General features: G+C 33.6%; 1 protein-coding gene across 1 annotated transcript in view; it reads left to right on the forward strand.

Moving 5' to 3' along the window:
* LOC123305652 (Down syndrome cell adhesion molecule-like protein Dscam2) overlaps positions 1-16,973 on the forward strand; it is a 140,708-nt gene that overhangs the window by 88,485 nt on the left and 35,250 nt on the right. Inside the window, 5 exon segments of the mRNA XM_044887428.1 lie at positions 10,682-10,805; positions 13,614-14,050; positions 14,129-14,273; positions 14,339-14,601; positions 14,662-14,823. Of these exon segments, the coding sequence (XP_044743363.1) occupies positions 10,682-10,805; positions 13,614-14,050; positions 14,129-14,273; positions 14,339-14,601; positions 14,662-14,823 (1,131 nt within the window).

The following is a 16,973-nucleotide window of genomic DNA, read 5'->3' on the forward strand; positions in this document are numbered from 1 at the left end:
AATATTCAGGGTTACCCAGCTCCTAATTTTCGATTAGAGCGAATTTTTGTATATTTTTTTAAAATAATTTAATATAATGACGCAAATTCGAATCTCTCCCTCCATTCAGGTAAGTTTTAGGCAATAATTTTATACATTGTTTCATTATAGAACCTGTAAGTAGCACAGCTCCTAAAATTCCCTTCGAAGACAAATCAGGCAGAAAACAGTTTAAAATTGAGAAAGATATAACTTTATTATGCAACGTTCAGGGCTACCCTGCTCCTAATTTTCGGTTAGTGTCATTTTTTTGTTGTTGTAAATTTCTATGATTTATTCTTTTAGAGCCTATTAGTAGTGCAGCGCCTAAATTTCCCTTTAAGGATAGATTATCCAGAGAGTTTTATATTAATGAAGATATTACTTTGTTGTGTAATGTTCAGGGTTATCCAGCTCCTAATTTTCGGTTAGTTTAATTCGTCTAAATATTTTCTTTCCTTAATTTAAAAAAATGTTACTCCCATCTTTTTCATTCAGGTAAGTGGTTAGGCAATAATAAGTACATTTTTTATTTTAGAACCTGTAAGTAGCGCAGCTCCTAAACTTCCTTTTAAAGACAAATTAGGCAGAAATCAGTATAATTTTGCAGAAGATGTAACCTTATTATGTAATGTTCAGGGTTACCCTGCTCCTAACTTTCGGTTAGTAAAACATATTTTATCAATTTTATTAAATTTTAACCCATAGAACCAATTAGTAGTACATCGCCTAAAGTTTCATCAAATGAAAAGATTGATATTAATCGCAAGCCTATGAACAGTGAAGTTGTTTTACTTTGCCAAGTTCAAGGATATCCTGTTCCAAACTTCAGGTAGGATAAACTATTTTTTTTAATTTTTTCTAGAACCTATTGGAGCAAAAAGTCCTACCTTTTCAAACGAAGGAATATTCATAAAAACTTATGCTGAAGCACAATTTACTATGCTTTGCCCAGCACAGGGTTACCCTGTTCCCAAATTTCGGTAAGGTTCTATTTTGTACTACCTATTCCAACATTCAGTTTATATTTTATATAGAGCCAATAAGTAGCACATCTCCAAAATTACCCTCCAAAGAAAAAATCGAAATGAATCGTTATGACTATGGCAAAGATATTGTGTTGCTTTGTCAAGTGCAAGGGTATCCTGTCCCAAATTTTAGGTACGAAAATTTTATTCCAAAATAATTTTGTTTACTTTAGAACCCGTAGGGGCTAAGAGACCAAGTTTTTCGAATGAGGGTACTGGTATTTTTTATTCATTTATGAAAAATCAGGGAGCCAATGTAGTACTTCTATGCCCCGCACAGGCCTTCCCAGTACCCAAGTTTCGGTAAGAATAAGTTGTATCAAAATTAGTAATTTAGTTATAAGTTCGGGTATCCTGTCCCAGACTCTCAAACGAATACTTTTGTTTTTAATTTTGTTTTGATAGAACCAGTTACTGCTAGAAGTCCAACTTTTTTGAACGACGGTACTGGAATTTCTCAATATTCATTGATAAAACATCTAGGGGCAAATATAGTTCTTTTATGCCCGGCGCAAGCTTTTCCTGTACCCAAGTTTCGGTAAGCATTCTTTCAATCTATATAATTGCCATTTTTATCAAGGGTATCAATCCCAATTTTTCGGAAGAAATTTACTAAGAAATAAATTTCTTTTACCAGAACCCGTTGGTGCCAAAAGACCAACGTTTGCAAGTGAAGGTATTAGCATATCTTTCATCAAACATTCTGGCGCAAATTTAGTTCTTCTTTGTCCCGCTCAAGCTTTTCCCGTGCCTATATTTCGGTAAGATGTTCCATTATCTTTTTCATGTTATTTTACATTTATATTTTAAATGTGGGTATCCTCATCCCAACTTCTTGGTCTTAAATTATCTTAAGAGAACTTTTATTTTACTAGAACCTGTCGGTGCAAAAGGTCCAACATTTTCCACTCAGGGTACTAGTATTTCATTCACAAGATATTATGGTGAAAATGTAGTTCTTCTATGTCCTGCTCAAGCATTTCCCGTGCCGAAATTTCGGTAAGCACATTATTATACAAAGTACTCTATCCCAGGTTGGCTGATAAGTCCCCGGTCTGACACATAGATGGCGTCGCTAGTATTAAATGCATATTATTTTTATATAGTACCAACCTTCAAATGATTCGTGTCAAAATTTGACGTCTGTAAGTCAATTAGTTTGTGAGATAGAGCGTCTTTTGTGAAGCAACTTTTGTTATTGTGAAAAAAATGGAAAAAATGGAATTTCGTGTTTTGATAAAATACTGTTTTCTGAAGGGAAAAAATACAGAGTCCGGAAACTCATTATCAAGCCAAGTTTTTGCTTCCACTGTATTTTTTCCCTTCAGAAAACAGTATTTTATCAAAACACGAAATTCCTTTTTTTCCATTTTTTTCACAATAACAAAAGTTGCTTCACAAAAGACGCTCTATCTCACAAACTAATTGACTTACAGACGTCAAATTTTGACACGAATCATTTGAAGGTTGGTACTATATAAAAATAATATGCATTTAATACTAGCGACGCCATCTATGTGTCAGACCGGGGACTTATCAGCCAACCTATTATATAATGTAATAATTATGGATGTATACTCTCATTTAGAACCTGTGGGAGCCAAAGGGCCTACTTTTTCAATTGAAGCCACCGCTCAAACATTTAAAAAACCTACAGGAATAAGTTTTGCATTACTTTGTCCTGCCCAAGCATTTCCTGTTCCAAAATATCGGTAAGAATACCTCCAAAGTATTTTAATAGTGGTATTCCTCCCAACGTTCAAGCCCATAGTTACTAAAAAAATTAAGCAATAATTTTACTTTAGAACCTGTGGGAGCTAAAGGGCCAACTTTCTCAATTGAAGCTAAAGCACAAACATTCCAAAAACCTGCAGGAATAAGTTTTGCGTTACTTTGTCCTGCACAAGCATATCCTGTTCCAAAATATCGTTAAGAATAATTGACTAATTCTCTCTTATGGTTACACACCTTTCCCAACGTTCAGATCTCTAGTTAGTGTAAACAAATTAATGATGCAATTCTTAAATATTAGAACCAGTTGGTGCAAAAGGTCCAACCTTTTCATCGGATGATACAAGCAGATCTTTTAAACGAACATCTGGTCAAAGCATTGCAATATTTTGTCCGGCACAAGCATTTCCAGTACCTTATTTTCGGTAAGGTCAAATATAGCACTATCATAATTTTAAAATTTGGTAAGAAATATTTTGATGTGCCAAACAGTAAAATAAAAATTCTTCGAGAATCTCAGCCATGTATTTGAAAGCTATCTTTAGGTACTAACTAGCATCTAACAGTGCTTCTGAAATAAAATCGTTCTCACTTTTTTTTCTTCCATATCCGCTAGTCTTTCGAAAACACCACTCCCGTTTTCCTAATATAACCAACTTGACAATTTAACATTAAGTGCTCGATATTTGACAAATTTTGGTGGCTTGGCAAGTTCTGTCTGCTAGGAAACCAATCTAAGCGTTTTTGTTAAACAATACCTAAAGTTGTGAAAGGAAGTATGAATTCAATTTAATTTTCATGTTCGTTAGAAATACTATTCGAGATGTTAAGTCATACATAAACTACACGATAAATGCCAAGAAGTAATAATCATTTCTGTCATTTCAATTGAAACAATTGCCTTCTAATGAAGAAGTCAAGTTGAAATTACTTAATAATTACACGTTACTGTGTGATAGATTCATTAATAAATTATTATGAAATGAACAAGCCACACATAATTCTATAACGACTAGGTCTGTTAGATCTGTGTTTGTATTTCTATTCGATGTTTGATATTCTCAATTATTAATTAAACTCAAATATGAAATTATGTCATGTAGTAATTTAATTAAATTCTTTCATGTACGAATTCAATCTCTATCTATATGGTTCTATTTATAACAATTTGTAAAAATGCTAAGTCTAGTCACACGCTAGTACGAGCAAGTTTGTGCCTTTTTTTGCTAAAATGTAAACAAAGGTGACTTTTCACTCTCTTCAATAATGTCGTTTGTTCTTTGTCTTGCAACGGATTTGTCTACCTTTAAGCTATCTCAGACGAACTACAAATATAACATTGACGTACTTGTCTGATAAAAGTCTTAACTGTTAAAATTCACGCCAAAAACTTTTCTTGCCACGCTAGCTTGTGGCAAGGCATGGTAAATATTAAAGCACATTTGTCATCTATTTAATTTTATCTTTGCAACCAAAAGAACCTGTCGGTGGAAAATCCCCAACTTTACCTAGCCATTTAATGAAATGGGTCCGAATTGAAATCCCACGAAATGAAACAATTGCACTACTTTGTCAAGCACAGGGATTTCCAGTGCCAGCATTCAGGTAAATAAAATGAAACATTTTCGTTTTTTTATGTAGAACCTATTGGTGGCAAAGCTCCCACAAGTCAAAGTAAACATAATTGGGTTGAAATCACTACATCTAATGAAATTGTATTTCTGTGCCCGGCTCAGGGGTTTCCTGTACCATCTTTCAGGTACTTTTTTTTTAATTTTTTTAATTCTTGCTCATAGAACCTGTTGGTGGGAAAGCGCCTACTTTTTCAAGTCATCTCATGAAACATGTATGGCTTGATATTAACGTTAATGGACAAATAGCTATTTTATGCCAAGCACAAGCGTTTCCTGTCCCCTCATTCAGGTAAAATGTTTGAATAATTAAACAGCAAATTTTCAATCAGTAGTTTGTCCAAAATTGAATATCACAACAACTTCTTTCAACTTCAAAATTAATACAGATAGTAAATCGGTAAAAAAAAAAACGTAGCTATCACATTGGAATGTTACGAAACTTGTGCCAATTCTGCTGGATAACTATAAAATTATAGATCAATCAAATCGAAGAGAAGTGACTTATAAGAACTTAATCGCAAAAAAGTAGGGATATTTTTGGTTTACATACATTAAAATCCTTCCATTTCATTCTACATAATCAATTATAATTTATAACTGATATTAATTTTGTTTCCAAATAGAGCGAGTAAAATTTCACTTCTGTCCCCCGATCCAGTTTTTTTTCTGTAATTTTGGATAATCACTTATTGAAATTTTGCTTTTTATTTAATAAAAATATCTAATACGATATTGTAAATAGAACCGGTTGGTGGAAAAGCTCCAACATTGACTAGTAGTTTGATGAAAAGACTATGGGTGGATGTTTATGAAGGGAAAGAGATAGCGTTACTATGCCAGGCGCAAGGATATCCTGTCCCAGCTTTTAGGTAAAAAAATATATATATAAAACCATTGTTTCTTATATTGACATTGTTCTTCGCCCATGAATGAAATAATATATATATGACAAATGAAATGAACATTTGTACCCTTGAACTATGAGTTATTCGATAGAGAGGTTACCAGACTATGAAGTATAGCTTTGTTGCTAACTCTGGATTATAGTATTCTGTTTTTAATCAATTTTTCATTGAATCCATATTTTTTTATTTAACGTTTTTTTTAACCATGCGTCTATATGTAAATAATGTCTGGACTGTCGTAGCCAATATAACTACCATTATCTCGTTTTATCCTTTGAAATAAATAACTTCATTCTTCCATTTGTTAGAACCTGTTGGCAGTAAACCGCCTACATTGCCCACGGATAGTAAACGAGCCTGGATTGAACGCGAATCCAATCAAAGTTTTGGTATTTTATGCCAAGCGCAAGCTTATCCTTCCCCAGCATTCAGGTAAAATATTACATGAATTCGTACAAAATATCAAAGAGATTTCGTTTATTAGAACCGGTTGGAAGTAAACCACCCACATTGTCCACGGATATTAAACGTTCTTGGATTGAACGGCAATCTAAACAAAGTTTTGGCATTTTATGCCAAGCGCAAGCCTATCCTGCTCCAACATTCAGGTAAACTTTATTTACACACGAACAAAAAAAGTCTATCCTGATTGTAGAGCCAATTGGTTCGAGAGCGCCAAAATTTTCAACCGATACAAAAATAACAGGGTGGTTTGAAAGAGAGTACAAAAGTAGCTTTGCACTTTTATGTCCGGCACAAAGTTTCCCCGTTCCAACATTCAGGTATTTATAAATTTGATATATAAAGTAGTATAATTGTTTTAGAACCCGTTGGTACTCGTACACCTAAATTTTCGACAAGTGATAAAACTATCAGTGTTTATGTTCGTGAGATTTCACAAAACTTTGCACTCTTATGCCCAGCACAAGGTTTCCCAGTCCCAGCATTTAGGTAATTTTTATTATTTACTTACATTAACGTTTTTAGAACCAATTGGTTGGAAGCCACCGGCGTTTGCAACAGATTCGAAAATTTCCTCGTATCTTAGACAAGCAGGGCATAATTTTACTCTCTTGTGTCCTGCTCAAGGGTACCCAATACCAGCATTCAGGTAAATAAGTTACTCTCTTTTAAATCTAATCTTCATTGTAAAATTAGAGCCCGTTGGAGCAAAAGGCCCTACATTTTCGAGTTTATCGAAGACTGCTTCATATTTTACAACTCTGGGAAATAGTTTTGTACTTCTATGTCCGGCCCAAGCTTACCCGGTCCCAGCATTCAGGTAATATCTCCTCTTATGTATTATCTAACAAATTTAACTTTGAAAACAGAGCCAGTAAGTAGCAAAGCTCCTGCATTTTCAACGACATCGAAATCGTTCACTTATATTACATCGGTACACGATAGTTTTGTAATATTATGCCCAGCACAGGCTTTTCCTGTCCCTTCATTCAGGTAATTGAATTTTTCTATTCTGATAAGTATCAATCTATTTTTAAAGAACCAGTCGGTGCAAAAGCTCCTTCATTTCCTTCGGCAGTTTTTTCATCTTCGTTTAAAGAGAAAGTGGATAAAAATATTGTTTTATTGTGCCCCGCGCAAGCTTTTCCCGTCCCAGCATTCAGGTAATTTTTTAACATTTACATTCATACGCTCCTTCTATTTTCTTTAATTAGAGCCAGTTGGCGCAAAGGCCCCTTCTTTCCCAACCGCGCAGTTATCGTCTACTTTTAAATTTGCGAAAGGAGAAAGTTTTGTTTTATTATGCCCTGCACAAGCATTCCCAGTTCCCGCATTCAGGTAAATTACTATTAAAATTAATTTTTATATCGTAGTGTAGACCGGTGTAAGTGTACACTATTCCCGTATCTTCACTAACGACTATTTACGACCACTTTTATTTTCTTTTAAATAGAACCAGTTGGTGCCAAAGCTCCTTCTTTCCCAACTACGAGTCTTTCATGGACTTTTAAATTTATAAGAGGCAGTAGCTTTGTCTTATTATGCCCCGCGCAAGCATTCCCAGTTCCAGCATTCAGGTAAAAACCTTTAAATTAATTCTAAGGACAATTTATTTTTATAGAACCTGTTGGAGCTAAAGCTCCGTCATTTCCAACCCTTCAGAAATCTGCGACATTTTTCGTGTATTCGAATCAAAATTTTGTACTTCTTTGCCCAGCACAGGCTTTTCCCGTTCCTTCATTCAGGTAAATCTGTAAACACTATTTTTTACGATATTTTTCTCTTTTTATTTAAATAGAACCCGTCGGTGCTAAAGCTCCTTCCTTCCCAACTGCTAGTTCCTCATCGGCTTTTAAATTTTTAAGGGGAAATAGTGTCGTTTTGTTATGCCCTGCGCAAGCTTTCCCAGTACCAGCATTCAGGTAAAGAAGACTTCAATTAAATTCATAATTCATTTTATTCTTATAGAACCCGTTGGAGCAAAAGCCCCATCATTTCCGTCCTTACGAAAATCTGAAACATTTTTTGCGTACTTGAATCAAAATTTTGTACTGCTATGTCCAGCACAGGCTTTTCCTGTTCCTTCATTCAGGTAATAATTCTAGATAAATAATTTTAAAACAAATAATTTAACTTCAGAACCACTTGGAGTTCGTCCTCCCACCTTATCATCCACAAATAAAATGGTTGAGTTTGTTGAACATCCTCTTGGAAAACCTGTTATTCTTCATTGCCCAGCACAGGGCTACCCTGTCCCAACATTTAGGTACGCTTAAATACATAAATTATCATCTATTTTAAATATTTAGAACCTGTTGGTGTTAGACCACCAAAATTATCTTCTTCTGATAAATCAGTTGGATTTCTTGATCGAAATTCAGGCCAAAGTTTTGCATTACATTGCCCGGCACAAGGTTTTCCTGTCCCAGCATTCAGGTAATTGTTTTGAATTTTTTATAACACTGTATATTTTGTACCGTTAGAACCTGTTGGAGCAAAAGCACCTTCGTTTTCGTCCGATTCGAAAAGTTACACATACGTAAGGGAATTGAATCAGAGTTTTGCATTACTTTGTCCTGCTCAAGCATTTCCAGTACCAAATTTTAGGTGTGTATTTTTTTTTACTTGTCCCAAGATTTGGGCTTTATTCTTACTTTCTCGACAAAATAGAATTAGAGTGATTAAATTACTCGGATTTCTTGATGATAATTGGGGTCAGAACTTCGTCATTGTCTAGCACAAGGTTAGCCTGTTCCATCATTCGGGTAATTGTTTTGTACTTTTTGTAACACTGTATTTTGTATCGTTAGAACCTGTTGGAGCAAAAGCACCTTCATTTTCGTCGGATTCAAAAAGTTCTACATATTTACGAGAGTCTAACCAAGGTTTTGCTTTCCTTTGTCCTGCTCAAGCATTTCCAGTTCCAAATTTTAGGTGTGTATTTTTTGTTACCCATCCCAATATTAGGGCATGATCAGTTTTTCCCTCGATGGTAATCGAATCTTTAAAACTAGAATTATAGAATGCAATAATGAATAACTTAATGAATTAAATTAACCATACTAATAATGTACATACACAGAACCCGTCGGCTTGAAACCGCCAACATTTTCATTAGAATATAAAATGTATTCAGTGGTGCGCATGGAATCTCAGAGCTTCGGTTTACTCTGTCAGGCACAGGGGTATCCATCACCATCATACAGGTAATATTTATGTAAAGGTTCATTAGTTCTTTGTAAACATTACAATAAAATTATGAATACCTGTATTCTTGCTTACCTCTTGTAACTATGTTTTTTCTATTTACCGACATACCATTAAATTTGCATTTTGCTGTTTATATTATGGAAAAAAATGCCACTCTCCGCATTCTAATAATCATTTGCTTTAATTAAAAAATTATATGTATCGTGTTATTTCTACCGTTATGAGAAAACTCTATTATAAATTAACTTTATATTTATTCAATTACGCGGAAATGTTTGATTAGTAATCACTTATGTGTTAAACTTCTGATCAAACGTAAGCAGAAACGATATACAGAAAGAATAGTTGATTAAACACTGTAGACTAAGTACAGTTAAGTGTCAGAGGCCAAAGGCCTGTAGTTCTTCCTTACATTAAAAAACCATTCATCTTCGCTTTTTCCAGCTTTCAGTGAAACTCATTATTTTCTCGATTTTTCGAGAATCCACGTAGTCCATTTCCATCACCACTGCCAAACTTAACCGGAAGCAAGTGAAATTTACAATCCCCGACAAATTTTTCGGGTACGGAACCCTAAATTCGCACTTGAAACATATCTAAGAATACTCTCCATTAAATTGCCTCTTTCTTTAAAGCCTTTACCAAACTGAACCAATTCATCAATCACCGCGAATTTTTTAGTTTTGTTGGGTACCCTAAACTTGCACTTGTTCTTGATAGCTAAGAACATTCTTCATTAAATTACCTATCAAACGAAACCAAAAAAATCAAAATCGATTCATCCGCTTAGGCGCTACGATGACACAGACAGACAGACACACACATGCATATCAGTGAAACTTATTATAACCCAACTTTTTTATTTCGTGGGTTAAAAAATAGCCTACTTAAATTGTAGTTTCTCAGAATAACTACCACTTTTAAAAATTCTCCATAATTCAATTTACCAGACCTCATTCATTTATGTTCATCGATTTACGAGACCACTCCACAGGACAGTTACGACTCTCTTCTACAAATAGAATCGAAGAAACAATACAAAACCATCGTTCGCCACGGAAACCTATTTAAACCTTTTTTGCAATCTTAATACGAAAAAACTTGTATGTCGCTGGATTTGCCATTTGTAGCCATCAATTTCTGAGTAGCCTATGACTTCAATTTTTGAACCTTTCTCCTCGGTAATCTGAACTTCACTCGTGTAAATTGCAGGCATCAAATCTGTAGTCGATTTACGTCGAATTGGTTCGATTCCTAATGTTAAGAGTCAAAAATATAGAATCTAGATAGGAAATGGAAACAACTTGTTTCTAGTTTTAAAGTCCACTTTCTAAGGGTAATTGGTTGTTAGCGCCACCAAAGTAATATATACGAGATAGTAACCATGCATTCTTATTGATCTTGTATAAGATCAATAAGAAATAAGAATCACCAGGTCGTCACAATCTGTTCAACAAAGACAAAAGCATTTCTAAGATGAAAGATACTTTTTACTTTTTGTTAGTGTAAACTTTTCGAAAGAAGTTTTCGTCACAAAGTTTGTTAAAGAATTTTGAAATCATGCCAGAAAGAGTACAATAACCCTTAACACCTCCTTATCTAACCACAAACTATATTTCTTCCAAGAGGAGTTTTATCTTTCAATATATATTGACATAACACAAACATTTTATTTTCCTGTTTGTCAACACAGAACCAGTTGGTGCAAAATCTCCAACATTTTTAACGGACGATAAAGTGAATTCATTTAGTCGACCAATGGGACATGATATCATCGTGCTCTGTCAAGCACAGGGATTCCCTGTTCCTGTTTATAGGTACATTGAACTTATTTTATCTCTATCAAGTTTATGTTATATAATTTGAAATAATATTTTCTATATATGTCTGACGCCCAGAAACAATGAAATGTCTGGAAAATTATTGTTTTAAAATTGAGTCAGTAGAATGTTTCATTTAATTATGCTACTAGTCTTACTTAAATGTGTCATATTCTATATTATATTATATACCTTTCATTGCAATTTCTCTCAATTATTTCTTCCTTTCCATTCATACTTCGAACCCATACACCCAAAATTATCCATCCCAAGTTTTTTGAACTGCATTATTGACTACTTTCGCATCTAAACAAAGCGAATAAAAACTTATTTGTCTTTGAATTAAAGAAGATATTTCTTTTTTTCTCAGAACCAACAAATAATATTGCTCCTAAAGCACTAAATGAAAAATTTGGTTTCAACATTTTAAATTCGGCAGAATTACAACCTTGTATAATCACATGCCCAGTCGTTGGTTTTCCGGTCCCCTTTTATAGGTGAGTAATCTTTCATAGATTATTCAACCCGTTTAACAAATTCCAAAAAATTTCTAAGTAAAAAAGAATACAAGCTGAAGTTGATTCTTTCTTACAGAACCAACTATAAATATCGTACCAAAAGCTCTAGATAAAAAAATTGGTCTTGTTTCCATTCCATTAAATTCAACTGCAACTGTATTTTGTCAAGTAGTAGGATACCCTCTACCTCTAATATTTCGGTAAGTCTCAATTTTCTCTTTATATTTCTAGAACCTACAATCAATGTAGCACCGAAAATATTAGACAAAAAAATTGGTCTTACACTAGTCACAACTGATTTAAACGAAACATCGTTCTTGCTCTGTCAAGTTACGGGAAATCCAATTCCAAAGTACCGGTAAGTTTTCTAAATAATTCTAGTATTGCTCAACGAATATTTAAGGTAAGTTGGCACAATCGAAAATTATAGAAAAATATCCTTTTTAGATTAAATCCTAAAACCTATCCTTCTTTTCCAGAACCAACCAATTCAGTTCCTCCTAAAAAAATTGCTGGTTCTTTGTTTGGAGGATGGAATATACTTATTGCTCATGAGAATACAACCGCTGTTTTCACTTGCCAAGTGACAGGGTACCCAGTCCCAGTTTTCAAGTAAGAAACTTGTTTTTGAACATATTGCATACCTTTCAGGGCTCAGAAATCTTGCAAAATTTACTAAATTGTCGTACAAAATATCCTTTTTAAATTGATCCTAAAACCAATCCTTTTTTCCAGAACCGACCAATTCAGTTTCTCCTAAAAAAACTGGTGGTTCTTTATTCGAAGGATGGAATGTACTTATTGCTCATGAGAATACAACCGCTGTTTTTACTTGCCAAGTCACAGGGTACCCAGTCCCAGTTTTCAAGTAAGAGACATGTTTTCTAAACGTATTGTAAACCTTTTTTAGAACCCACAAATAATATCGCTCCAAAAGTCGTTGGAGAAAAAGCACCTTGGAAAATTTTAGCATCTGCTGAAAATCAAACAATATATGTTTTATGTCAGGTTGTAGGCTATCCTGTTCCATATTTTAAGTAAGTTTTAGTTATTGCAAAACTAATTGAAAATTATTAGTTAATTAAATTTTCAGAACCCACAAATAATATTCGACCAAAATTAGTTGGTGAAAAATCTGGTTGGAAAATTGTTACAACAAATATTGATGAAACAATTTATGTTCTATGTCAAGTTGTCGGTTACCCTGTTCCAATATTCAGGTTAATAACATTTTCCAATTATATGCATGCCTTGGTAATTGGGTGAACTGAACATTCCAAAAGTAATTTAATTTATGTTGGTACCATTGCTGTACCATATTTAGTTGAAAATACCTACTTGTTGCATTTTCACATCGCGAATATTTACATAAGAAATTTATTTTCATTTCTATTTATTGATCGTAACACTTTTAGAGCCTATTGGAAAAATAGGTCCAAAAGTAATGAAAGAACGATTCGAAGGAAATAGTTTACAGCAAAATGAAACAGCAGTTTTACTCTGTCCTGGGCAAGGATTTCCAGCACCATTTTTCAGGTGATTTCATTTAACATACCACAAACAAGATAGCTTATTTTTGACCCCAATATTCAGGGCTTTCATGGCAAGGTTGTAATTGTACGTAATTTTCTTTAAAGAGCCAACGGGTCGTACTGCTCCTCATATAATTGGCGATGGCTTAAATCGTTTGAAAGGGGCTATCAATGAATCAGTAGCTTTAATTTGTGATGCACAAGCTTACCCCGCTCCATTAATGAGGTAAATTTTTTTAAACTTATTTCCCGTTTCAACCAAAGCAAACAGGTAATCGAATCAGGAATTTGGGACAGGATATTTTAAGATTAAAATTGTTATTTGTTATAAATTTTATAAAGTGCCACTTCTGTTGCAGAGTGGCTTTCTTGGGCCTGAAATATTGAATCCCCGACTTTCCTGCTACAGTCGTTCGCGCCTCGTCTTAATACGTAGATTAAATCTGTCTATTTGCCAAAAGACGTAGCGGGTAAGTCTTGGGATATTTTTTTTATTATGTAATATCTAAAAATTTATCGCCTTGACTTTTTTGTTTGATTTAAAGAGCCTACCAGTAGTGTAGCGCCTCGTTTATCCGAGAATAAGCATTTGCAAGATAAATCCTTTGTTAGTGGACAAGATGGTGTAATACTTTGTCTTAGTCAAGCTTTTCCTGTGCCTGTATTTAGGCAAGTAACACTTTCGCCCCTTTCTCTGCTAAAAAATACTTTTGAGGAAAAAAACAAGTGATAACATAGAGTTTCTTTTGTTACAGATGGTATAAATTTATCGAAGGAACTTCTCGAAAACAAGTTGTAACTTTGGATGATCGAGTTAAACAAGTTTCTGGAACATTGATTATTAAAGAAGCACGTGTCGAAGACTCTGGAAAATATTTATGTGTCGTTAATAATTCAGTTGGTGGGGAGAGTGTTGAAACTGTCTTAACCGTAACCGCTCCACTTAAAGCTAAAATTGAACCCACAACACAAACAATTGATTTTGGAAGACCGGCTACATTCACTTGCATATTTGAAGGAAACCCAATAAAAACAATTAGTTGGTTAAAAGATGGTAAACCAATTGGACATGAAGATGCTGTTTTAAAAATTGAATCAGTCAAGAAAGAAGATAAAGGAATGTACCAATGTTTTATTCGAAATGATCAAGAAAGTGCGGAAGCTACTGCTGAGTTAAAACTTGGAGGACGATGTATGTATTAATCTCGTTCGAAAAATGATACTCTTTCTCAAAAAACTACCTATACATATTTTTTCTCTCTCTTTACAGTCGAACCCCCACAAATACGACACTCATTTTCAGAAGAAACATTACAACCAGGATCTTCAGTCTTCTTGAATTGTATTGCAACTGGAAACCCAACACCTGATATTGCATGGTATTTGGACGGAAAGAAAATTGCCAATAATGATCGGTAAGACTTTTACACAAAATATTTAAGGAGAGTACCAAATAAAAATTACTTTTTAACTTTTACAGAATGCAAGTTGGACAAATAGTCACGCTCAATGGAGATGTTGTTTCTCACTTCAATATTTCTTCAATTCATACAAACGATGGTGGATTATATCGATGTGTTGCTACAAGCAAAGTTGGTTCCGCAGAACATGCAGCTCGACTTAACGTATATGGAATCCCATTCATTCGACCCATGGACAAGAAAGCAATTGTTGCTGGTGAAACTTTAATTGTGACATGCCCAGTCGCTGGTTATCCCATTGAAAGTATTGTCTGGGAACGAGGTATGTTCAAATTTTCATTGGGGGAAATTTCAATTTTATTAATTTGTTTATTCTTTCCAGATGGACGAGTTCTACCAATCAACCGAAAACAGAAAGTCTTCCCAAATGGTACACTTATCATTGAAAACGTCGAAAGAAATTCAGATCAAGCTACATACGCATGCGTTGCCCGAAATGCTCAAGGTTACAGTGCTCGCGGAAACTTAGATGTTCAAGTTATGGGTAAGTTGTAACATTTCCAGTTGTTTTCAAGTCAATAGTTTCTGAAGTTATTTATAATTTCAGATACTATTTGACATATTTGTACTTTGTATATTTTTAGTATGACATGACTCATCGATTTTTCGAGCAATGAAATATATTAACACTCAAAAAAGAAAAGTTCAAAATTCGGACTAAATTTTATATACTTTCTATAGAGTTCTATATTAAAACTCGAAATATATTATACTGAAAATATACAAAAAATTATGCATTTTTGTCCAACCAACATGGCAATAAAAGTGTAAGGTATAAATTTAGATTCTCAAAAAGCTTCACAATTTCAAATTGTTTTAGTGTCTATCCATGACAAAACAACTGCATTATTTTTCTACTATCCTAAAATACTGCGAAAATTATAATTTGCTTACAGTATTATTTTTCGACCAAGAAAATATTTTTAAAATTCTGATTTTTGACTCTTTTAATTGAAAAATTCAGTGATCAAAGATAAAAAATGAGAACTCTAGGATTTTCGAATAAAATTTCAATTTTTCCCTAACTTTCTAGATCTTTTTTTGGTACCCTACCGAAAAAATGCCTTTGAAGGCATCTACATTCAGAAACTGGGCAATGAAACAATGAACTTGGGTAAAGAAAGAACCTATTCCAAATTCGGATCTAATGGAAATATCAAAGTTAAAATTAAATTTTGAGAATTAATAAAGGATTTTGAAAAATTTATGTTTTGTTTGTAATTTTAATTTTGATTTTAACTGCCAAAATCAGGTGATAAAATACTAGAATATTATTGGCCTAACAGTATCACGTGATCTACGCTCATTGGCCATATACCAATAACTTGATCAAAGGTGATTGGTCGACGTCACAAATTGTGCAGATCGTCACAAAATAAGCAACGAGTAAACATGCATTTTTTATAAGAGCAATTACGATCAGCTAATTCGAAATAGTCAAAATACGTTGATCTAGAAAATTGGGGAAGAAATCGAAATCTAAATCCAGGACAAAAATGCATAAAATCGAAACTACTAAACTGCACATTCATATAAAAGATCCAGGGACGCCAAAATGTCAAAATTTGCAAAATAACAATTTCCTTTTTTAAGTGTTGATTATTGAAATACAAGTTAATTTTTGGAAAAAAAGGCGCCGAAAAACGATCTCGCTTTACTTCATTTTGGGGGTAGAGTCGGCGCGGATCCGAACCCATCCATAGATTTTATAAATATTAGCGGCTCAGGAATCTTAAATCTGCTCGTTGAATGCAAACGAGCCACTTTTCTTGTGCCATTAAATTTTTGAAAAGTTTGAAAAGCTGAAGAAATAAAAAAACAATCAGCGAATTGTTAATCGTTGGCATAAAAACTGTTATCGAATTTATGAATGTGCAATTTAGAATAAGAAAATAAAATTTTTTTCAGCAAAAATACACGTTTAGAAAAAAACGCACCTCTCATGTCTATAAAAACCAAAATATAAACCGATTAATTGAATCAAAGTCCGTTATACGTAAAACAATGTACTTCCAACGGATAAAAATTGTTTAAGGTACTACCACACATTTTCGGAACTCCTAGGAAGTCCTAGTGAACTTTTTTAATACATGCATATTTAGCATAAAATATTTTCCCATTTTATTATTATTGTATTTTAAAAAAAAAAAAACAATTTTATTTGTGAGACAAACCATATGATAAATTTAAACAGTAGGTCGTATACTACATCGACTTCACTAAAGCGATAGGGGGTTGTTGATTACATATATACATCGCCAGCAATCCACTTGTTGCGCTCACGCTAGCTGCTACCTACATACTACTACGAATACTGAACAATTGTAAACGATATAGAAATGAGTATACTATGAAAATAGTGTATGTAAGAAAAAGATATAAAATTAAGGTAGGATAATAGAAAATACGTTCATACCACCCAACACCCCCCAATTCATGTTACATACTACATACATTTTTATTTTATATAGTCACTAACTTCTGTGGTTCGATATATTCGTGCCACACCAACACACATATGTTTAGTACGGTAGATAGATGAAATAATTTTGGTATTAATAATAAAAGAAGCTTAGAGTATCGAAATTTCATATGAGGCATAACGCTTTAAGTACGAAATTATGAGCTACAGGG

Source organism: Chrysoperla carnea, chromosome 1, assembly GCF_905475395.1.
Source record: "Chrysoperla carnea chromosome 1, inChrCarn1.1, whole genome shotgun sequence".
Lineage (NCBI taxonomy): Eukaryota > Metazoa > Arthropoda > Insecta > Neuroptera > Chrysopidae > Chrysoperla > Chrysoperla carnea.